General features: G+C 37.8%; 1 protein-coding gene across 2 annotated transcripts in view; it reads left to right on the top strand.

Moving 5' to 3' along the window:
• The window catches only part of ITGA8 (integrin subunit alpha 8), a 166,962-nt gene that overhangs the window by 12,309 nt on the left and 130,211 nt on the right, over window positions 1-24,442 (top strand). For both annotated transcript variants that reach the window (XM_044762060.2, XM_044762061.2), the window contains exons 3-6: window positions 12,617-12,717; window positions 16,278-16,401; window positions 21,190-21,251; window positions 22,573-22,618. In XM_044762060.2, coding sequence (XP_044617995.1) covers window positions 12,617-12,717; window positions 16,278-16,401; window positions 21,190-21,251; window positions 22,573-22,618 — 333 coding nt within the window. The remainder of the gene's footprint in view (window positions 1-12,616; window positions 12,718-16,277; window positions 16,402-21,189; window positions 21,252-22,572; window positions 22,619-24,442) is intronic.

Below are 24,442 nucleotides of genomic sequence, written 5' to 3' on the forward strand. Positions count from 1 at the left end.
GGTTTGGCATTCATTTAGAAGTGCAGTTAGTAGGATTTCATTATGGATCAGATGCAGGGTACAGAAGAAAGAGAAAATTTTGACCTGAGTAACTGGAGGAATGGGGCTGAGACAAGAAGCAGTGGGGAAGGAGCAAGTCTTGGATAAAATATCAACAATTGAGTCCAGATATGTGAAATTTGAGATGTTTATTAGACTTCCAAGTGATGTCAAATGGGCAGTTGGATAAATAAACCTGGAGCTCAGGCAAGAGGGTTGGAGATTTAAATTTGGAAGTCTTAAGTTTGTAGATGATATTTAAGGCCATGACTTAGGGAATGAGTGTGGATCAAGATGGGAGGAGGAGAAGCACAGTGAAGCAAAGAGAAAAGAGAAGAAAAAAGGGAAAGATCAAGGTTGAAATTGAGTCCTGGAACACCCTGACATTTAGAGAAATACTGGAGAACTGAGGAAGATATGTAAAAAACACTAAGAAGGAGTTGGCAGTTGGGTAAAAGAAGTAATGAAGCCAATGAAGAAGTCTGGTGAGGTAGAGAGAGCTGAGGACTGAAATTTGAACATTTGGTTTGGCAACGGAAATTGATTAATGACTGAAAAAAGCAGTTGCAGTGGAGTGTGTCAAGAGAGAAGGGGAGAAGACCAAGAGGAGACAGCAAGTCTGTGTAGCCATTTTTTTCATGAGGAGTTCTGTTGTAAATGGAACCACAGAAATGTAATAGTCAAGAGGATATTAGAGCAAGTTTGTAGTCGAATAGGAATTATCCAGTGGAGAGGGAAACATTGATGACTGAAAGAGAAGGGGTGGATGCAGGGACAACGTCCTAAGTAGATGCAAAGGGATGAGTGGAATTCTTACACAGATGGAGGAATTGACCTTAGAGGGACACAAAGGTAGCTCATCCTTAGTGACAAGAGAAGGCAGAGAGAGGACACAACTGAGAGTAGTTTGGTGGATTTGGGGGCAGGAGGAAGAAAAAGACTTTTTTTTATTCCTTGCATTTTCTCAGTGAGGTGAGAAGCCAAGGTTGTTAAGCTGTGAGTGAGGAGGTAGATGGGTAAGGTTGGGAGAAGGAGAAAAGTGAATGGTAGTGGCAGAGGGGCAGAATGAATTGAGTAGTGAAGTAATAGGATTACCAGGCAGTGCACAGAGACCACGTGAACTTATAAATCTGAATTTATTTGTGGAAGGAATACATTTTTGTCTCTGCTCGCCATATAGGATGGTCCTACTTGTTTGGGGTAGGATTTAAGATCTCCCAGAGAACAATTCCATTTTCAGTGTTAACCTTTCATAAGGATACATTGCAGAAGCAGAAGGTTTGAATGCTAAAGTGTCTATTTTATGTAACATTGGGAATGGTGATTCTTTTTTTGTAACCACAAAATGAGCCATTTTGTTAAAGGATGGTTGGGACCCTTCTTACTACAAGGTCCTCTGGCTACAGGGATGAGATCCTGAGGAAGATACAACCACACAACAGGAGCTAATGTAAATACGTTTTCAAGTACTATTCGGAGGCAAGTTTACAGAGGCTTCATCCTGAAACCCAATCATATCCTGTATTTAAAAGCATTGCTTTGAGGTCATATTGAAGAGATTTATGTCATTTAGCCTGCTTCCTGAGATTCCCATGCTGAGAGGTTTCCATTACTTCTTGAAACAAATAAATTATTAGACACTAAACAGAAGCATTCTGTGCTCCTGCCAATCAGAAGGTGACATATAAGCCGTATTGAGAGTTCTCATTTCCCCAGCTGTATCTATGACCAAGATATTTGATCCCAGTTAATTATTCCAAGTGTGAGAAGACCTGGAGATGAGAGAAGGTATGAAAAATTCAAGGAGCTGAAAGAAAATCATTATGGTTGGGAATGACAAGAGATGACGCTGGCAAGGTAAGGGTGAGGTCAGCCAGGTTTTAAGAATTTTTACATTTTAGAAATAACTCTGGCTTCAGGATGGAGCATGAATTTGAAGGTGATAAGCCTGGAGGAAAGGAAACCAGTTAGGACACCGTTGCAGAAACTGAGGCTTAAGAAATGGTGATCACAACTAGGGAAGTGGCAACAGGGATGGAAAGAAATCAATGGACTTGAGAGAGCTTTAGAAGGAAGAAGCAACAGGAATTGATTACTGAATGGAATTTGGGAGTGCAGGATTGGTGATTGTCAAGGATGCATTCCAAGCTACTGGCTTGGTTAATGGAGTTGCCATTAAACTAGGTATAAATAGTATAAAAGATATAATCTCTGGCCTCACAATATTCAAGTCCGATGGATGAGAAGATTAGCACCTGCTAGTTGTAATCTAGGGATCAGTGCTGTCACAGTAGAAAGTGAAGAAGGACTTAAGTATGCAAAAGAAGGGCTCCTGTCCCCAAATGAAGGGGGCTTTTTGTGAATCAGGGACGGCTTTTCAGAGGGGCCATTATTAAAGGTCAGAGCAGAGGAGTGATGCGTGTGTGTGTGCACACGTGGCTGTATGTGTGTGCTGGTGTGTGTCTTGGGGGTGGGTGAGCTGGGAGACAACACTGTTCTAGTCAGTGTAGATGAGGTGGAGTGGGTTGTAGCAGATGAGGTCAAAGTTGATGTCTCAATCTGTACATTCCAATTGTCACCAGCTCTGCCTTTCAGACTTTTGTGTCCTCCTAGGCGAGGTTTTGTTTTGTTTTTTGCTTTTCATCTGATCGGCCATGGATGGCTTATCATTGCTCTTTGAAGAGATGATTCTTTCATTTCCTAACATTTGCTCCTCTAGCTCATCATGTAACTTAGCAGAACACACACCCAAAAAAATCTCTGGGATCGTACCCACAAAAGTCTATGTGTATTTTCAGAACAAACCTTACATACAACCTGAGTCAACTTACATATGAAAAACATGCCAAATGAAATGATATGAGGTATAAAACTCACTCATATTTACTACTAAACAAATGTTTGAAGAACACTGGCCAGGCACTATTGGTTATTAAAAACAGGAAGTTGGAAACGTGATCTCTGTTCTCAGGAAGACGATATAGATGTGGAAATAATTGCAGCAGAAAATGTATATTCTCATCTAGTGAAATATTTACTATTGTTTCCCAAACCCATATTTATGAATATTATTATTAGAACTCTAAAAGCATGCATTCAGCTCATTTAGCTTTATTAGTTATTTGGTTATGTAGGGAACCAAACATTTCAGTAGTGATATGAAAAAAAATTGTTTAAAATGAAAGTTTCATGATTTCCAGAAAAGAGATGTCTTGAACTAGGAGAATGAGCTAGAAGCCTCTTAAAGTCTGCATAATTGGCTGCAAACTTAATAGCAAGCGTGTCCAGGGAGTAGGATCCCAATGGCCTTTCACTTACCACCTTATATAATTCCTTATACAAGTTTTGTTACTTTATGTTGTTTGAATATTTTATTTAGCTAGCTATTTATTATTTTATTGAGGTCACATTGGTTTATAACATTGTGTAAATTTCAGGTGTACATCATTATATTTCAGCTTCTGTATAGACTGCATCATGTTCGCCACCAATAATCTAGTTTCCATCTGTCACTGTACACATGTGCCCCTTTACCCCTTTTGCCCTCCCCCCACCCCTTCCTCTCTCTGAAAGAATTCAACTTAAAAAGAAAGAGTTTTTGGCCCTACATTTTAAAACAAGTTTTTAAGGAAGTGATTTGGATTAGTGGGCAAACACGGAGGAATGGTACAAAGTCTGGAAGTGAGACTCAATAGGGAACGGAGAGGACATTACCTGAATGGAAGGAAACACCATACCTGGAGATCAAGTGTGGGGTTCAGGACCCACAGTGTGGAGGGTGGGGTGTTTAGATTTGATCTACTAGGTAAAGACAGGAAAACTATTTAGTGTGTGCACATGCATATGCATACACACATATTTGTATATAAAATTTACAAATGTGACATAAATAATAAATCTCAGCTATATAGAATATTCATTTAATCAAATAAAATATTTCTGTCCATTGACAGATGAAAAGATAAAGAGGGTGTGGTATGTAAATACAATGGAATATTATTCAGCCATTAAAAAGGAGGAACCCCTACCATTTGTGACAACATAGATGTAATGTGAGGACATTATACTAAGTGGAATAAGTCAGACAGAGAAAGACAAGTATTGTGTGATCCCATTTATATGTGTAATGTTAAAACAAAACCAAACAAAACTCCTAGAAAAAGGTTACCGGAGGCAGAGAGTGGGGGAGGGGGAATTGGATGGAGGTGGTCAGAAGGTACAAACTTCCAGTAATAAGACAAACATGTACGGGAGATGTCATGTACACTTGGTGACTATAGTTAACACTGCTTTATCATATAAATGAAGTTATTAAGAGAGTAGATCCTAAGAATTCTCATCATCAAGAAAAAATTTTTTCTTTTTTTTGTATCTATATGAGATAATGGATGTTAACTAACCTTATTGTGGTAAGCATTTCAAAATATATGTAAGTCAAATCATTATGCTCTACACTTTAAACTTATACAGTGCTATCTGTCAATTATATCTCAACAAAACTGGAAAAAAAAGGAAGAACACATTTCTTGAACATAGGAAAAATGAATTAGTGTGATATTTCCTTAAATACTTGAAAATTCACAATATCAAGAGTATGAAGGCTACAGAGGAGGTCTTTTCTTTAATAATTGTTAATGGTGGTTTTTGGATACTAGGAGCCATGCATTTGGAAGTTTAATTTTCCAGGATGTAAAAATAGACCAGGTTCTTTTCTTGGATTCGTTTCTTTTAGACAAGGAGCTCTCCCGCCACAGCTATTTTATTTTGCGTTTTACGCAGGAATATTCCCTGTTCTCAAATACATAGTTTCCATTTAAATGAAACTTTCACAGCATACATTGACTATGGGAAAAATTATAAACAAACGTTTAAAGATTTCTTTCCCCTCTTCCTGATTAAAAATGTCTGGACAGCTCCTGCAACAGCTTTAAGAAAATCCCTAAGGCAATACTCTTGAAGTGATGACTGAAGGTTGTAGGGGAACTTACTGTTTCCTACTATGAGGTCAAGGACTTTGTAAATAGTTTTCAAAAATCACCCCATCTGCCAAAACGTTTGGGCACACCTGTGTCACTGTCAGCTCTTCTCTCTCCTGTGGGGATCGATCTCCACCTCTTGTCATTTCTCCCATTTTACTAAGCTAAAAGATTAGAAAAACCTGCTTCTAGCCCATATGTGCACCATATTCTACATTCCCTCACTCCTGCTCTGAAATGAATATTCCTGTGAAAAAGGAACCAAGTTAGTAGGTTTGCCACCCACTGGGATTCATCCTGATTGTCCAGAGACCAGAGCTGCCAATTTAAGAGAGATGGCTTCAAAGCCCAGAAATGTAGGACAAGCCAAATCAATTTTATTGCTCCCACCCATCTAAATTTCTCAGATTGGCCAACAAATCTTTTGATTTTATCTTTAGGTTTTTGTTTTTCAGATCGTAGATGTAGGAATGCTCGCTGTGAAAACTCCAACAATACGGAAATATTCAAAGCTGAAATATAAAAAGCCACTGAACTGTGTACATTCCCTGCCTTCAAGATAATCATCATTAACAGTTCTGTGTCTATACATACGCACACCCCCATACACAGAACATTGGATTTTTTTTTTTTTTGAGAAAGATTAGCCCTGAGCTAACATCTGCCACCAATCCTCCCCTTTTTTGCTGAGGAAGTTTGGCTCTGAGCTAACATCCGTGCCCATCTTCCTCTATTTTATATGTGGGATGCCTGCCACAGCATGGCTTGACAAGAGGTGTGTAGATCTGCACCCGGGATCCGAACTGGCGGAGCCGGAGCCACTGAAGCGGTTTATGTGAACTTAACTGCTGCGTCTCTGGGCCGGCCCCAGAACGTTGGATTTTTAAATGAAAGTGGGATTGTACTGAATGATATCCTAGACAAACTTTTGAAGGAATAGCTGGGAGCTTGGTCATTCTTTCAACAAACATTTATGGAGAGTCTCTGTGTGCCAGTGTTCTAGAAGTGGGAAATAGAGAGGTGAAGCAGAGAACATCTCTGTTCATGGAATTTATGTATATTCTGGAGGGGATGGACAGTCCATAAACATGCAAATGAACAAATAAGATCATCTCAGATAGTGGTAAATGCCATGAAACACATTATAAAGGATAGTGGGAGAGTGAATGACAAAGAGTAGCGTGAACTGGCTGCTCATGGAAGTGGCATTTGAGCTGAAACCTGAACGGGAAGGAGGAGGCAGCCATGTGGAAAACTGTGGGAAGTGTATTTCAGGCAGTGGGAAGAGTAAACACAATGAAGAGACAGAAAAGGCTGGGCATGTTCAAAGGACAGATCAGCATATCTGCAGCCTAATGCGCGTGGGAAAGTGGGAAGAGTTGAGATTGGAGAGGCAGGCAGGGGCCAGATCATCTTGGGCCCCTTCGCCTGTGTCAGGAGTTATTATCGAAAAGGTGGAATTACAAATTTCCGAGAAAAATGATGGATTGTTCAATAAGGGGTATTGGGACAACCAGCTTCTCCTATTGAAAATAAGTAAGATATCTAAGCCGTATTATGTACAAAAATAAATTCCAGAAGGACAGCAATCCCCATAAACAATGTTGAAAGACTAGCAAACATTGACAGAAGATATCTGCAACATGTATGTGGGGAAAGAATCAATATCCAGAATATGTGTCAAATTCTTACTAATCAATAAAACTGATAACTAAACAAGAAAATGGACAAAGAATATGAACTGGCAATTCACAGGAGAAAAAAGTGTATGGTTCATAAGTGTAAAAAGATGATAACCCTTACTAATAATCTGGGAAATGCAAATGAAAACAAAATGAGGTACCATTTCACAGCCATCAGATTGGCAAAAACTTAAAAGTCCCGCATTAACGAGAGCTGGTGGTCTTTCTCTCATTCCAGTGCACATGGAAATGGGAGCTACTTTGAAGATCATTGGCATAGCCGATAAAACAAATATGATAATTCTCTATGACCCAGCAGTGTCATTTCTAGTCTAGTGCCAGAGAGAAACTCCTGTACACATGCAGGTGGAGATGCATATAAGGATGCTTGGCACACATTGTTGTGGTAGTGGAAAAACTGATAAAACCTGAACGGTCATGTGTGAATGGAATGGATAAATAAAATGTAGATGGCTATTCAGTAAGATACAGTACTATAAGGGAATTAAAAACAATGAGCTAGATTGATCAATTGATCTATCTATCTACCTATCTATCCATTTATCTATTGAAACATGGTTATCACTGAACAAACGTAAAGTTAACTGTCAAACACAAGTAGAGACTGCTACATGCAGATAGTATAATATTTTTTTCAGTTAAAAAGAATGCACAATGGGTCGGCCCAGTGGTGTAGTGGTTGAGTTTCGGCGGCCCGAGGTTCACAGGTTTGGATCCTGGTCACTGCTTGTCAAGCCACACTGTGGCAGCACCCCACATAAAATAGAGGAAGACTGGCACAGATGTTAGCTCAGCGACAATCTTCCTCACACACACAAACACACAAAAATACACAAAAGAATACTCAATAAAATGTTGGAAAACTACAACTAAATCTGACCCACCACCTGTTTTTGTATGGCCAATCAGCTAAGGGTAGTTTTTACATTTTTAAATGGTTGGAAAAATTTTTTAGAAGAATAATATTTAATTACGCATGAAAAAATCATATGAAATTTAAATTTTTCTGTCCATAAGTAAAGTTTTATTGGAACACAGCCAGGTCCATCCTTTTAGGTATTGTCTACAGCTGCTTTTGCTACAAGGGCAGAGATGAGTAGTTGCGACAAAGACCATGGAGTGCAAAGCCTAAAATATTTATTATTGGTCCTTTACAGAAAAAACTTACAGGTGCCCGTTCTGTATTATTCATGGACGTTATTTTTCAAATGGCCAAGAGTATACACATCAGATTCATGATGTGGCTACCTCTGGAGGAGGAGGAGAGGAGAATAGGTCTGGGGATCAATGTCAAAGGATGCCGTAATGTTTGTAAATGTGAAGAAGGTTCGCAATTGTCAATTCTGCCTGGTGGGAATACAGGTGTTTGTTATATTAAGTCCTGTACCTTTCCATACTTTTTTAAAGCCTCAGAAAAGCTAAAAAAAGAAAAATATATTTTCGAGCCAGCCCTGCTGGTCTAGTGGTTAAGATTCGGTGCTCTCATTGCTGTGGCCCGGGTTCATTTCCCGGTCATGGAACCACACCACTCATCTGTCGGTTGTCACACTGTGGTGGCGGGTCACACAGAGGACTAAACTGACAACTAGGAGACACAACCATGCACTGAAGCTTTAAAAAAATGTATATATTTTGTATACATTATTCTGTATCAGTGCATACAAATCTATCATATATGTTTTAACAGTTGGATAGTGGTCTATAGATAGAAATTTCTTTTGGAATCTTCTGTTTATGAACATTTCAGTTGTTTCCATTTTGCGGCCACAACCAGCACAGCAAACATGTTCATAGTGCATCTTAAAGCATTTGTGTAATTATTTCCATTGAACAAAATACTAGAAGTCAAATTTCTGGGTCAAAAAAAAATATGCAGGGCCAGCCCAGTGGCATAGTGGTTAAGTTCACACACTCTGCTTCAGCAGCCCAGGGTTCATAGGTTGGATGCCAGGCACAGACCTACACATGGCTTGTCACACTGCTCAGGGACAATCTTCCTCAAGCAAAACGAGGAGGATTGGCAATGGATGTTAGCTCAGGGTCAATCTTCATCACCAAAAAAAAAAATATATATATATATATATTTTATACACACACTTGAAATTTTGATATTTGTTGCCAAATGGCCCTTCCAAAATGCTGCATAGAGGTTTTATCTTTTTTTTTTTTTTTGAGGAAGATTAGCCCTGAGCTAAATGCTGCCAATCCTCCTGTTTTTGCTGAGGAAGACTGGCCCTGAGCTAACATCCATGCCCATCTTCCTCTACTTTATATGTGAGACACCTGCCACAGCATGGCTTGCCAAGTGGTGCCATGTCCCCACCTGGGATCCGAACCAGCGAACCCCGGGCCGCTGAGAAGTGGAACTTGCGAACTTAATTGCTGCACCACTGGGCTGGCCCATTATCTTTTTTTTTTTTTTTTTTGAGGAAGATTAGCCCTGAGCTAACTGCTGCCAATCCTCCTCTTTTTGCTGAGGAAGACTGGCCCTGAGCTAACATCCATGCCCACACTTCCTCTGTAGACGCCTGCCACAGCTTGGCTTGCCAAGTGGTGCCATGTCCGCACCTGGGATGAACCCCAGGCCACCCAAGCGGAACATGAGCACTTAACCACTGCACCACTGGGCCCGCCCCTAGAGTTTTTATCTTGAAAACAGAGTGACTGTTATTATTTTTTGCCACACTGGCACGTGGCAAGAGTTAAGTTATTCTTGTTTTAATTTGAGGCTCAGGGTCTCTCCATGAATTTACAAGCTATTTGATTTCTTCTTCCCTGCAATGCCTGTTCAGGTCCTTAGAACTTATTCTATAGAATTTTAGTTTTTTTCTTTTATTGATTGGATAACTCTTTTACATATTAAGTATACTGATACTTCCCTTGAAAAAAATTTCATCTGGATTTTCATTTATTTATTAACTTTGGTAATAGTCTCCTGTCACTGAGAAACTTTAGGTCACAAGCAGTCACTGTAAAACTTTTTCCTAGCTTATTGCTTTGCTTTCTCCGTAGTTTGTGACAGGCCAAGGAGAGAATTGCTTAGGTAACTAATGGTCTCCAACATCCCCCAGAACCACTGGCCCTTCTAAGAGTTCTCTGGGGTTGACAGTGCTCTTGGGGTAACCAGTGCCTTCCTTCTACTCCAGAAGGACATGTGGTCCTATCCTAAATGCTTTGTCCCATGTCATCAGTGCATCACTGGGTGTTTGATCAGGAAAACAGAAATCGCTCTGAGTATTACAACTAGGAAGGAATTTCATGGAGAGACTGAGAGGCTTACATGGCCTTTGGAAAGACTGTGGATGTGAATGTCAGGAAGGTCACTGCCTGCAAATTTGATCTCAGCTGCCTGCAGCACCAAAATGGGGTGATTGTCAAAGGTTACTGGGGAGAGGCAGGAAAAGCATAACGTCTATCGTCAGTGATGCCCACGTGCATGCCTGCAGCTGCCACCAGAAAATAATGGCTTCTCCATCTTTTCCTCCTTCTATATCTCTCATGAGCCTTTCATTCAACCTGAATCCCGCTTTTAAGAGGGTCTGGAAAATGTATGTTCCAGGCTTTCAGCTCTTCTCCATACAGAAGACAGCTTAGGGCAGAAATCATGCTGAGTGTTTGCAAATATTACTCGGGGGTTGTTTTCGGTAAAAATTAGATCAAATCAAATGAAAAACATCAAAGGTTTATTGAGCAGCAGTGTGCAAGAGATAGTACTAAGCCCTGTGTTGGGTTTTTTTGGAATGAGAGAGCCGTATTCAGAAAAGGAAGGTGGGAAATTGAAAAAGATCACTTTCACAATCAACCCCAATATTACTCATTTGAAATTTTATGAAATTACAATATTAGGTTTAAAGTCAGTGAATTTATAAAAATAATAAAGCAGAATTTTAGAAAGGTGATTTGTCCACCTCAAAGATCAAAGAAAGGATGATACATGTAGATCAAAACTTGTCTCAGAAAATCGAGACTTCAGACAGTGGATTCTTCTCTATTGTAATCTTAGGGTGGAGTATGCAATTAGTGAAGTCCATTCATTTGTATATTCTCGGTCCAGAAGGAATTTGTTGCTGGAAAATAATGCACAGTTTACATTTTTCATCAAGTTATTACACAGTTCGACCTTATTATAGCAGAAAAGATGCCTCAGGAGACGGAGGTAAAGTCACATCTTTTTCTCCAGCAAAAAAAGGCCAATTTGGGGCTGGCTTCTGTCTTTCCCCATAGTCCATTTCCTTCCTCACGGCAGCCTGCTTTTCTTAAGTCCTTTTGGGATCTAAGTATATTTGAATTTTTGAGGAGCTGGTCTTTTTTTCATGACTTTTTAGTAGTTTAGAAATTTCAAAGCCACTATGGTACTTTCTCCTTGTTCTTAATCAAAGCCACATTGACAATCTTGTGAGGCGTCACTAATTTCATTGCTGAGTACCACACATCGCTAATAATAACATACACTTGTGAGTCTGTGAGGTCCTTTCCGATTCTTGGACTGAGGTTGAGTTTCTCGGTTTCTAATTAAGGGAGCTTTTTAAAGGGTCTGACCTTCAGTTGTGTTGCTCCAAGACTCCTGTAGTCTACAACTTCTCAGCTTATAAAGCACTTTCACGTTCATTTCTCTCATGCGATCTTTATGACTTTGGTCATCTGTGATGGTGGAAAGGGGGAAAGTATTTTCAGCCTCATTTTGCAGAAGAAATCAAAACTCCAACAAATTAAGTGAATTGCCCAAGATCTCCTAGTTCATGGTGACAAAATCCTTCGTCTCTGAGTTCTACAATCTCCCAAAGTGCCTAGATGCGAATAGAAATGTTTATATTTTCAATTTGTAATCTGTAAGATGCTCCAATTATTTGCCGGTTGTGTTCATTTTGGGTAAGGAATTCCAGAACTTGTTTTTTTAGAAAAGTCTGGAAACATCGAAAGCATAAGATTTTTAAGAAGGAAATTCATGATTGTCTACTACTATGTTAAAATGCAAATTTTAGGTTAAGAGTGAGTATATTTATATCTTATTCTTTTTTTAAAAGTCTGTAATCGTATATAAACTCAATTGAATGTTAATTACATGTATATTTTGGCTTCACTTAATAGGAGTTAAAAGTTCATTTTGTAATGCATTTATTATAGAGTCAAGGAGGAAAAATAAAATGCATACCAAAAGAAACACATACCAATAGGGAGCCCTAGTACAAATGTCTTTCGAAATTCGTTTGCTGTTACTGATAAAGCTCCAGTTAGAACCATGTGGTTAGAGCCACGTGGGAAATACATCAACTGGGATCAGGAGTGAGAGAAAAGATAGCTGCTTTTTATTAAGACCTGAAGTGTGTTATAATTGGGTTGAGTTTCCACCCAGATGGCCCCCCTCACGCTGACATCTGCAAAGTGCATATAAAGCTGTGTTGAGGTGTTATTTTCTGTGCCTGTGTGGACACGTGTTACTCAGTTCAAAACCAAGGCCATGGAGCCCCTCATGCTGACTCCCGCTAACCGATGCCGAGAAAGCCTGTGCGTCCCCGACCACAGAGATTCCCACGTGTTTCCCTATTGAGAAGGATTCAGAATTCTTTAGAGTGATTATAAACGTTTGGTTTTCCATCTGATACAAAGCAGTGACAAAAGCGTAGATTCGAGACGTCAGAGTCCACATCGTTTACAGTTCTCTCTGAAAATGTAAGTCTTCAAAAAGTGCTTCTAAGTTGTGACCTGTCATGTTCAAATGTGTATTTTCATTTGATTGGTATTTTTCTAAATGAAAAGTCCAGCCAAGACTTAGAGAGAAATCCCCCTGTGTATGAAAATTGTTTTTCAAGTATTTTTAATGAATGACAGATTCATTATGACATTTGAATTGGTTGCCACGTTTTACAAATTATTGACAAGTCATGTCCTCCTTGTCAGACAACAGAAAGATCAAAGTTAATGGAACCAAGGAACCTATAGAGTTTAAATCGAATCAATGGTTTGGAGCCACCGTGAAAGCACACAAAGGGAAGGTTGTGGTGAGTATGAATCATGCGCTGGTGGGGTTGTTTTGGAATAATACGTACACTGAAATGCTTTAAAATCGTGTTTGCAAAAATCCTGTCCTGTAAGAACATGTCAGCTTTTCAAAATTAAGCTTATCAGCATTATAAAAAAGAAATTTAGTGCTTAAAATTAAAGAATTTATTTTATTATTTAAAGCTATAGGAAATAAAGCTTGTCTTCTGGAAAATCAATTAGAATTTTCAGATATTTCAAAACAACTAAGGAAGAGAGAAAAATACAAAGCAAAATCTTAAAGAGGTACATATTTTACTGCTTAAGATTGAATTAAAGAGCAGATTAAAAATTGACCAGAGGAATAGGACTACTACTGTTAGGATTTTTTAAAACGTTAATCTACTGTGAGGTAGTTGATCCTTTTTAGAACCAAAGGAAAGCTTTCTTTAAAAATATAACTACTAACTACATGGTTCTCTGAGTACATTAATACTTTTTAAGTGAAAAATCTCACTCCCAAATAGAGATCTTTCAGCTTTAAGGGCCTATGACTTTATGCTTCTATTCTCTCATTCTTCTGAGCAATGATAGCATGTCTAAATTATTGAGAAATAAATGACCATATTAAGCTGATCTGGAAATTTCTTTAGTTTGTGGAATTTTTTTAACTGTTGGCTTTAATTGCCTTACAACAATGAAGAAATAGCTTTGGCTTTTAGGATTTGCTTAAAGGTGTTTGAATTATGATTTAATAAGAATACGTTTCTGAAGGGAATGCTTTGCTTTATTTGGTCTGTGGTTAACCCCCCCAAAGAGATTTTGACATAAAACAGGTAATGTATAAAATATAGATAGCCCTTTCCAGTTATAAATCCAGAATTTACAATATGTTCCCTGTAGAGCTGTATTTGCAATAAGATAATTTTCACATTCCAGAATTGGTAGAAACTTTCTTATCTTTTAGTGGTGTATGACTTATGTAAATTACTATTGAAAAGCTAATTCCATCTAAAAACTATTTGGGGTTAAAAAAATCTTTGGGGAACTGCGTTGATTTTTTTTTAAGCCTTGAAAATTTACCTGTAACATAATTGTTGTGCATTTATTCAATATTTGTAGACGCCTTCGAATCATGGAAAATAAAATAATACACAATGTTCGTAATAAAAATGGTTCATTTGGGGGCATGCCTGCATTTTCAAAATTATGTGATAGAAAGTAGGATAATATAAAATATATTTCAAGTTGACTCTTTTCTTTGAGCACTGAAACTTAGCAGAATAAGGAATTAAATTCTACCCTATGTGACAATTATTAAAACAGCAAAATGGCTGTGAGCGGAAGTATCATTTTGAATATCCAGGTATCATGTATGTATATATTAAGTTTGGGTCAAAACCCAGATCTATCCCATCAGTGTGAAACTAAGCAGATATAAAGAGGATGACTTCCTAGAGCTGTCAGCAGGCAAGCACTGGAAAGACTTCACGGTATTTAAATGTCCTGTGGTGAGACGGAAGGTGAGGCCAGTTGTCATGAACCCAGCCACCCAGGTGAATGCTTTCGCTACCCAAACCGCTCCTTTGCACCATTCGCACCTATGTTAAATGTATTAATGATGTAACTTGTCAGTTTGCTGGGAGGGTGCTAAGATAAGGGAACTTAGTGAGTTAGGGATTTTTTAGGTATTAGCCAAGAGCTCACAATATAGAGAGAGACAAAACCAAAAATCTTAAGTTGCGGAAGCATCCTTCTTCCTTGAGAATATAGGTTATCTTTGCTAAAAGTAGTTACACATTGGACTGATTACCAAGAACACGTTTGGAATCACGAAAGGACTTTAAAATTGGGTTTGTTTTAAGTGTGATGTCCTCAAATTAGGTGATAGGCTAGTGGTTCCATATTCTAGGATTCTGTAGTTCTGTGTCCTTAGAAATGAGAGCTCAAATAATCAGGTAAAACACACTTATGGAGGATTCAAGTAACCAATACAGAAGACAAAAAGGTGCCCGTGTTTTCTATGCATTTATTTTTACTGCCTTTATCATTCATAGCAATATTAATGTTATTTAATTTACTTAAAGAGGATTTCATATATCTTCTTTCATATTTGATATGCTTTCAAATATCGTGCTTTTGTTAGAATCCAAGCTTCTGAAGAAGCAACCAGAATATTTCACGCAAGCATCACGTCTTTCTTACTGTTGCTTAAATTAATTTTTGCTGGTAAAATATCTGATATTTGGCAAATTAACTTAGAGGCAGCTCTCTCTTTTTATCATAGTATATTCCTAGAAACAGCATCATAAGGCAGTAGGTCTTATTTTCTCCAGAGGAATGTTTCTAAAATTAGAAGGCATCAATGAGGCATCGTATACACTTCTGATGTGACAAATTATATTTCGTAAAAGCAAAGAGATGACAACTAATTCATCATAATTTGGTGTAGTAAAATTATGTTTCAACTTCTACCTAGTGGCCATGGATTTAATTTAACTCAACATACATTTATTGAGCAAATTTTATTTGCAAAGCTCTGTGTTAAGTGTTGCAGGCAGTTAAACACATTCTAAAAGAGGCTCCAGTGTGTGACCAAGTGTTTGCAAAGTCGACACCATTATTTAGTTTACCACTCTATAGGTTCACTGGAAATAAGCATGGAACATTTCATTCCTAGCCTTTTGGGGTTTTGCCTTCACAGAATTGAGAAGGCATTTATGGAATGAATCGATAACTCACTGCTCTCAAAAAAATTGTCTGAGTTCCTTGGAGTTTTTCTCAGTAAATTTCTTCATAACATGCAGGGTCTTTCAAAGCCTTAAGTTACCTCACATTCAGTATTTAATGCCGTGGAAATGCTTGTAGGCCATACGCATGTTCTCTTTTAATGACTTTCTGATCGCCTCTTATAAAATTGCTAAAACAGGCATAGGATGCTGTCTTCTCCCTTTGGTTTTAACATGAGTAAAAGCCATGACATGAAAAATAAAGCCAGAATACTGTGTTATGGGGGTAGCGTGTCCAAATGAAAGTCATTGTTTAAAAGCCATCAGATGCACGCTCAGTGATAAACTAGGGGAGTCCCCAAAATAGAAGTTTACAAACTTGTCTGCATCCTTTCATTTAAAAGTGGCTTTTTTTAAAGCAACAATTAGACAAAGAAAGGAACTAGTTCTCGTTCTAAGACATCACACTGATTCGTGCACTATTTAAATGATCATTTGCTTTTATGTTGGTCCAATTTTTTTTTTAAAAAAGGAAAATATGAGTTCTTTCCTTTTAGAAAATATTGCTTTTGCCAGGTTATACTTATTTAATTTAAAATCCTAGGGGAGAAAAATTCACTCCTTTGTATATGTTTAATTTATTCTGATTCTACAGTGCATTAATATTAAAAAATTAGCCTTAACTCTAACCACTTAGGTACTCATTAGCATGCTGGAGGCCAGTTAATTCACTTAATATAACATAATTTGTCACAAATTTAGGTACATTAATCAAGAAGTCAAATCAAATCATAGTGTGGGGAACCTACATCAAAAAAAAAAAAATATGTATTGTGTTTGATGTTTCGCAGGCCTGTGCTCCTTTGTATCACTGGAGAACTCTTAAACCAACACCAGAAAAGGACCCCGTTGGCACTTGCTATGTAGCCATTCAGAATTTCAGTGCATATGCTGAGTACTCTCCTTGTCGGAACAGTAAGTTGCTTTTATTCCTTGAAACTGAAATTTAGCTCAAGAGCCTTTCTGTTGTGGACAGTGCAGGTAATGTGAAAACACCATGGATAAGGAAAAAGAGATGGGGAGTGAAAATTATTGACAGCCTTATGGGATGTCTTGCTGTGACATGAGGGCCAAGATGTGAAATTCTGCTGATCCTCTTTCGTGTGACGGAAAATTTCTGGCTTTAGATATCTGCGGTAGAATCGAATGCTTCCTTATTTTGGCCTTAAACTCTCAGATGCTGTTCAAAATTCACACTGGGATCTAAAGAATGCTGACTGCCCACTTTACTGTTAATATCAGGAATGGTGGTAGTTAGCATGCTTGGAACTGGGGACACATTCCGTGTCAGCTTTCTGTCCAGCCTGGGTTCTCAATGGCTCTTGCTTTCTTTGGCAGCTGTGCACTCAGATTATCTACATGATACACTTTTCTCCTTTAGGTGCTTAGTCCCCATTTTTCAAAAAGACCATGCACTTAGAGTCCACGTCTCTTTTCGCAGTTCTAGGAATCTTCCAGTAAAGCATCCTTTAAGGCAAGTGCCATCTTTGGGGCACTTCTGTTTAATCACTGCATCTTGGTGGAACACTCAAGAACTTTTTGAGAGTTTTAGTGGTTGATCGATCTACTCAGAGTCCTTTTGTGAACTCCTCCAGTTTTCCCTGTGTCACAAAAATCTTTGGGATTTATCAGAAAGCAACCAATGGATTTTCATTCTTATTCTTGATCATTTGCAAGACCACAGGGAAGAAAGACTTGTCATTAGAAAGAACATTCTAGTGACTGATTTCAGGATATTGATTTTTTAAAACTCAATCCCAAATTAGGTTTCTGAAACTATAAGTAAATTTTCCCTATTTTGTGTGAATATTTTTTAAATTCAAGATTAATTTAGGCAAGGTAATGAGTAAATATCAGAAATACAACAATGAAGATAAAGAATGGATCAGTGATGTCAGAGGGTTAGCAAAGAAGCCGCTGAGACTTAGACATCTAAAAGACTGGGGGTGGAACAGTTTAACGCTGATGGTTTTTTGTGAGGATTTGGGCAAGGAGAAGATTATGACTTTCTGTTTAAAAATAGTGAAACAAATCAGCCACTTCTTCACATGATGACAAATAGCAGCTAAATGAACATAGTCTGTGAAATAAGGATTTTATTTTAAATAGCTTTAAAACAGGAGTTCCTTGTAGATAATGAGACTTAATTATGTATTCATCCTACAAGTGTTTATTGAGCACATTGAGCACTAATCATTCTATGTTTAGGGAAAAAAACACAGAACATGAGAAAACAAATCCCTGTCTTCAAAGAACTTACATTCTAGAGGGAGAGACAGACAACAAACGTGTAAATAAATAAGTTCAGATCCAGCAATTCCACTTCTGGGTATACATCCAAAGGAAATGAAATCACTATCTTGAAGAGATAATGCCCCAGCCGTGTTCACTGCAGCATTATTCACAACAGCCAAGACATGGAAACAATCTAAGTGGTCATCAATGACGAATGGATAAAGAAAATGTGGTGTGTGTATACACACACACACACACACACACTGGAATATTATTCAGCCATAAAAAAGAAGGAAATCTTGCAATCTGTGACAACATGGAAGGACCTTGAGGGCGTTGTGCTAAGTGAAATAAGTCAGACAGAGAAAGACAAATACCGAATGATCTCACTTACATGCAGAATCTAAAACAACAAGAGCTGAAATTTAACACAAACTTGTTTCATCAATCCTATCCATGCATATTTCTCATGGTTTGCTACGGATACTTCCCCATAACAGTGAACTGTTGTAGTTAAAATGACGAGTCCATCCTTCACATGCCTCTTTCCTTGGTGATATCTTCTTCCAACGAACATTGAAGATGATTGTTTATAAACTTGTCACTGCTTCCTGTTCTGCCTTCTTGCCTGACTGCTGATGTGATGAGAGAGCTCAGATTAAAATTCAGCACATGACATTTAGACTAGTGGGGTAAGAGTTGCAGTGTGAGTTTGAACCATTATCTGAAAATATAAATTCTTTTAGGCTTGTTTCTCAACTTACACGGGCACATTATAATGCCAATTTATTTACTGGTTATTTCCTTAAATAAAAGGATAGCTTGATAAAGGTAAAAGTAGAGTTTACGTTGAGTTTCAGAATAGCTAAATAAATTGCCAAGAATTCTTTCCACTCTAGGATGCATTCATAGTTTTCACATCCTTAAGGTCTCTCTCTCTCTTGCTATGAGTACTTCCTCCTCAAATCGACCCAAGGAGCGGACTTCCTGTCTTCCCTCAGTTCACAGTTCATTAACACAAAGCCAGCTTGTTCATGAGCACATGGTCAATGTCACGGAACAGGAACATCAGCAATGTTATTTTCAAAAGAGAATTTAAAGAGCCCTCTCTTGTTCATTGCACACCACAGACCCACTCCACTGACGCTTTGAGCAATATGGGAGCTAATCTGCTCAATCGTATTAAAGACATGCCTGAAGCTCTCGTGATCATTCATAATCAGGTGGAGATGGCTCACACACACCTTTCCATTCTACTTTGGAAACCAACAAATAGTAGTGAGTGATCAGCATGACTCTCTGGATTCCTGAGTTCACTCTGGGACATAATTGTAACTTTTACAGGCGCTCTGATGTTCCAAGAAGAAAGATTCATTCAACTCTTATAAACTATAATTCTAAGAGAAAAAATTACTTGCAAAGGAAAGAACCTCATCTTCTATTATAATCACTGCTTAAAAACCAAACATTTGAACTTGGTTATTTTGTCAATGAATTTTATAAAAAATTACTATTTTCTCTTAATTTTTTCAGTTTCCTGTTTTGATGCAAAATAATTTCAAAGAATGGTCATATTTCTTCCTTTTTGAATAGTTTACAATATCAAAAATAAAAAGTCAGAGTTGATTTTAAAAAGAGTTTTTGAAAAGGTTTGTACATTAAAAAATATTTTTCTTAAATATACTCATGATTACACATAGATGTTCACATAATCACATATATTCATATATATTTCTGGATGCATACAAACATTTACATACATGAACTTCTAGAAAAATGGTACCCAGACATTTGAGGTTATACAGATGAGCTTTTAGGGAACTTAATAGCATTCATAATTATAAAGCACAAAATATAGTTGTAAAATAAGAAACAAATTTTGTTAGAATACAGTGTAAGGTGTTGTATACTCCGAAGTTTGTTAAGAGGGTAGATCTCATGTTAAGTGTTTTTACTACAAAAAACAAATTTTAAAAAAAAGCAAGAGGACCCGACAAATCTTTTGGAGATGATAGAAATGCTTATTACCTTGACTGTGGTCATGATATCATGGGTGTATGCATGTCTAAAATCATCAAAATGTGTAATTTTTTGAATATTAACTATACCTCAATAAAGCTGAAAAAAAAGAACTTAGCTTTAAAAAACCACAAAGCATTAATTGACATTTGAATTAAAAACAGATCTTAATATCTAAAAAAAATATATATAGTATATGATGTGGAAAAGTATTTCAAATATAAAGGGAGCATTGAAAGATAGATGATGACAATGCTAAAATTAGCTAAGTAATAACCAAAGGAGAGGAAAATCAGAAGACTTTGTAGGAAAAGCTGGAAAGGGCAAATCCATTTCAAAAAGCTTCTGGAACAGGCATATGCCCAGCCTATAAGAAAAGTTTTTCCTGTGATGGCGTACATTTCCTTTCCTGCCCTCTTATTTTAGTTTCCATTCGGGAATATTCCTGATAAGAAAGGAGCAATTATTTGCATTTTCATATCTGACTATATAATGGTTGAGATTACCCCCATTGAACTACATTTTGGTTTTAATTGTTTTGCCCTTTTACTGAGAAATAATTGACATACGTCACTGTGTAAATTTAAGGTGTACAGCATGATGGTTTGATTTTGGTTTCAATTTGACTACTTTAGAAGCTGTGGAAACTCTTAAAGTACAAGTTACAAGTAGTAAATTCCTGATCCTGATGTTTGACAGAATTTTTGTAACAATATCCTGGGAATCCACATGTTGACCTATCTATAGTTTAAAACACTGTCCGATAAGGTCCTATTGGACATTCAGTCAGTGAGTTATAGTGGATAGAGTACAAAATAAGCCATTGCTAGAGAGTTTTCTCTTTTGTGAACACTAGCATTGCAATGTCCCTGTGAGATTCATTGTGACTGGAAATGCAATTTCCAAATTTACCTAATCATAATAGGATAATTTAAAATTAATTTTCTATTAGAGATCATAAAAATTGGAATTCTTGTTGGTGCCCCGAGCAGAAAGCATCTATCCAGGTGACCATGTTTAGCTCTCCCTTTCTCAAGACATTGCCTTAAGGAATGACATATCCGCCTTCACTGAGAACACACAGGCAATGCAGAAACACATTAAAACACATTTTGCCACTTGGAGAACTTGGAACAGAGTTGAGAGATGGAGATTCTATTTCTTCAAACAAACATGAGTAGTAAAACCCAATAGAGTAACTCCAAGAGATGTTATTCCTATTGATCTTATTATAGAAACACAACGATATTTGTGTTTGAAACAAGAAAGTAGATTGAAATATGTTTAATTAATTGCTTAGAATGAGTTTTAAAAATAAATATGAAACACATATTGATCATTTTAAATTTAGAAGCCTATAGAGAAAACAATAGAATATTCTGAATTGGTCATTAAACTGTATCTTGGGAATGATGACGTTATAACATTTGTATATTTTGATCGTTCTAGGCAATGCTGATCCTGAAGGCCAGGGTTACTGCCAAGCAGGATTTAGTCTGGATTTTTATAAGGTGAATTCCATTGGTCTTGCAGCTTTTCTTATTTATTTTATCTATTTTTTTTCCCACCCTCTGCGTCTCATTCCCACCTTCAAACCTCCATAACCAACAATATCAGAAGAACTTTTGGATATATATCTAACCCTGTTTTGGCATTTCTTTAAATTTTTATGTTTTCTCTGTATTATTAATCTATGTACATAACAACCTATTAAATAATAGAGAAATACATATGATGAAAAGCAACAGTCTTTCTTCCCACCCTTGTGGCAATCGTTTTTAAATGAAAAATCTCCAAAACTCACTAAAGAAGTGTGTTCTGAAAAGAGCACAAGAATCTATACATTGTTTTATCTCTTAGCTGTAATTGACCAATTAGATTTAAAACTAGTGTTAAAATTCACATACCCTTTCACAAAATTAAAAGCAGAGATGTCTAGTAAGAACATAAGAGGCAAAGATGCCATGGTTTTGAAGATAGAACAGAAAATTCATTAACATATGAAGTTTTACTCTCTATTGTCTTTTTTATCATTGTCTTTTTTTTTCCCCACTGAAAGTTAAGAATACAGGGTATGGGGGGCTGGCCTGGTGGTGCAGTGGTTAAGCTCAGACACTCTGCTTCAGTGACCTGGGGTTCACTGGTTCAGATCCCAGACACGGACCTATGTACCGCTCCTCAAGCCATGCTGTGGCAGGCGTGCCACATATAAAATAGAGGAAGATGGGCACAGATGTTAGCTCAGGGCCGATCTTCCTCAGCAAAGGCAGGAGGACTGGTGGCAGATGATAGATCAGGGGTAATCTTGATGGAAAAAAAAAAAGAATGTAGGGTATGGAAGGTGGGGTTGTCAGTAGAACAGAAAATTTGTATTTGCTAGTCTCGAGTTTTTGCTCTCTCTCCTGGGAAGGGGTGGGTGTGCAGATGTATGGAAAAAATAGGCATTACTGTGGCCTTGAGATAAATAGGAACTGAGTTTTTTGTTTTCATCGCCGAGGCTCAAAAGACCACGTCTGCTAAATTGCACAGCGTTAAACATGTAGATATTTTGCTGACCTGAGGCAGTGCCAAGAAACTGAATTTATATATTCTCAGAGGAGAAAATTCAACTTACCTAATAGAGTCAAAATGATTTAATATAACATAGTAGATAATTGCAAGCAAAAAAGGCAAGAAAATGATTTACATGGCTCAGATGTAAGTACCTCTTTAAAAATTGCTTTTTTATGTGTAACAAATTGTTAGGGCAATGCTTATTAACAATGATTTGTCACCCATTAAAAAACCCTCAGTTTTTCTTTTCTAACTGTTGTTGCTGTCTCTGTTTTGTAGAATGGAGATCTTATAGTAGGAGGACCTGGCAGTTTTTATTGGCAAGGTATGTTCTGTTGGCAGAGAAAAAAATGCCCATTTTTGTTGCTAACAAAGAGATGAAGCAGAAGTAACATCAAATGTTGACTTTTTATTATGTTAATTTTATATCCATATCCATAGTTTTTCAAATGATTGAAGCATCATTTCACATTGTACTTTGTTACATAAATGATAAACTGTTACAGTTTAATTCATTTATTCACCAAATATTTATTGAGGCTGTGCCAGGCTTTGTGCTAGATGCTGGGGATACAGTGGTGAGTCGAAACAGATGTTGTCCCTGCCCTCACAGAGGCTAATAGCTGGGGGAAGAAGCAGGCAGTAAGGGAATACTCACGCAAGTCCTGAGAAATTCCAGGCGTGATGCTCACTATGAAGGAAAGGTGTGTCAGGAGGGGCCGTGAGAGGATGCAAGGCTTCTCCAGAGTGGCTGCCTGCAGGTGTGTTTTGTCCTCTGAACAGTGGCGGACAGGGAGCTGAAATACAATCTGTGTTCTGAGCCCAGGTGCAGGAGAGCATCAGCCCAGAGGGGTGATGTCTGCTAATTCTCATAAAGGTGTTACCTAGGCCAGCAGCAGCCCAAAGGTCAACTTATTTGGAAGCCAGCACCCCTGACCTAAGATCTGAACCTTCAGAGGGAGTTAGCTAGGCCAAGAGAGAAGAGACTGTGTGAAGATGTCCTGCAGCATAAAGAAGTGAGGTGAGGAGAGAAGGGAGCAAAGTCAAGGTGATATAGAGCAAAGGGAGGAGGGAAGAGCTGTGGAGCGGCCCGAAGTGGCCCCACCACCCATGTGGGCTTGCAGGCCAAGATAAGCAGTTTTATCTTTATTCTAAATCAATGAGAAATCCCCCGTGGGTTGTAGAAGTTTAAACGGATGGCTTTAGCTAGAGTAAGAATTTGTTGTTTGTCCTGGGGATAATGGGAAACCACTGGAGGCTTTTAAGCATGGGATGCTCTGATCAAATTTGTGTTTTGAAAAGATCCTTTTGGCTGCAATGTGGAAAATGGGTTGGAGGCTGGCCAAAGTGAAGTATCAGCAAACTAGTCATAAGGTTATTACCTAGTTGTAAGTTTATAAGGTAAACTAGCTATAAGAGTCAGCTGAAGATAGTTGCTTCTTAGAGGGGTGATGGTACAGATTGATAAGGAGGAAAAATTTGAGAAGTGCTTTGGAGGGAAAGTGAACATCCTGGATGATGGAGTGCATGATTGGATATATGGGGGTGAGGGAAGGGAGGACGAAAAGGATGTGTTTCCGACTTTCCCAACTGAATTGTTATCCTCCCACTGAGATGGAGAACCCTGGAAGAGAACAGGGTTGGAGAGGGAAGATCATGCGTTTGCTTTTGGTTGTTGAGTATGAAAACATTTGAGATATCCGCTAGTTTTGACCTTAGTATTTAGGTGTATGGGCTTACTCTCAGAGAAGATATTGAGGCTGAAATAAAAACTTGCATCCCTTGCATATCAGTGGTAACTGAATCCATTGGTGTGGATGGGATGCTAAAGAGAAATCACAGAGAATACAGACTGAAGTTGGGCTGTGAAGTTTACGATAAAGATAGAGTAGAGTCTGAGAGAGATGAATAGTTGAGTGAGGATTTTTTTTTAATAAAAGAAACCTCAGCATGTTTAAAACCCCATGGGAAAGATAAAGGAGGAATGGATTTATGATAACATTTTATATGAAATTACTGTTAAGCTTAAATCATATATATACAGCTATGAACATCAAATAATTAGCATTTCAGCCCTTCAAAATTATTTTGCAATCTAAGAACCGGTACATTTTATGCAGTGGATGGATATAAAGTAAAATCATGTGTG

This window comes from Equus asinus, chromosome 29 (genome assembly GCF_041296235.1).
Source record: "Equus asinus isolate D_3611 breed Donkey chromosome 29, EquAss-T2T_v2, whole genome shotgun sequence".
Lineage (NCBI taxonomy): Eukaryota > Metazoa > Chordata > Mammalia > Perissodactyla > Equidae > Equus > Equus asinus.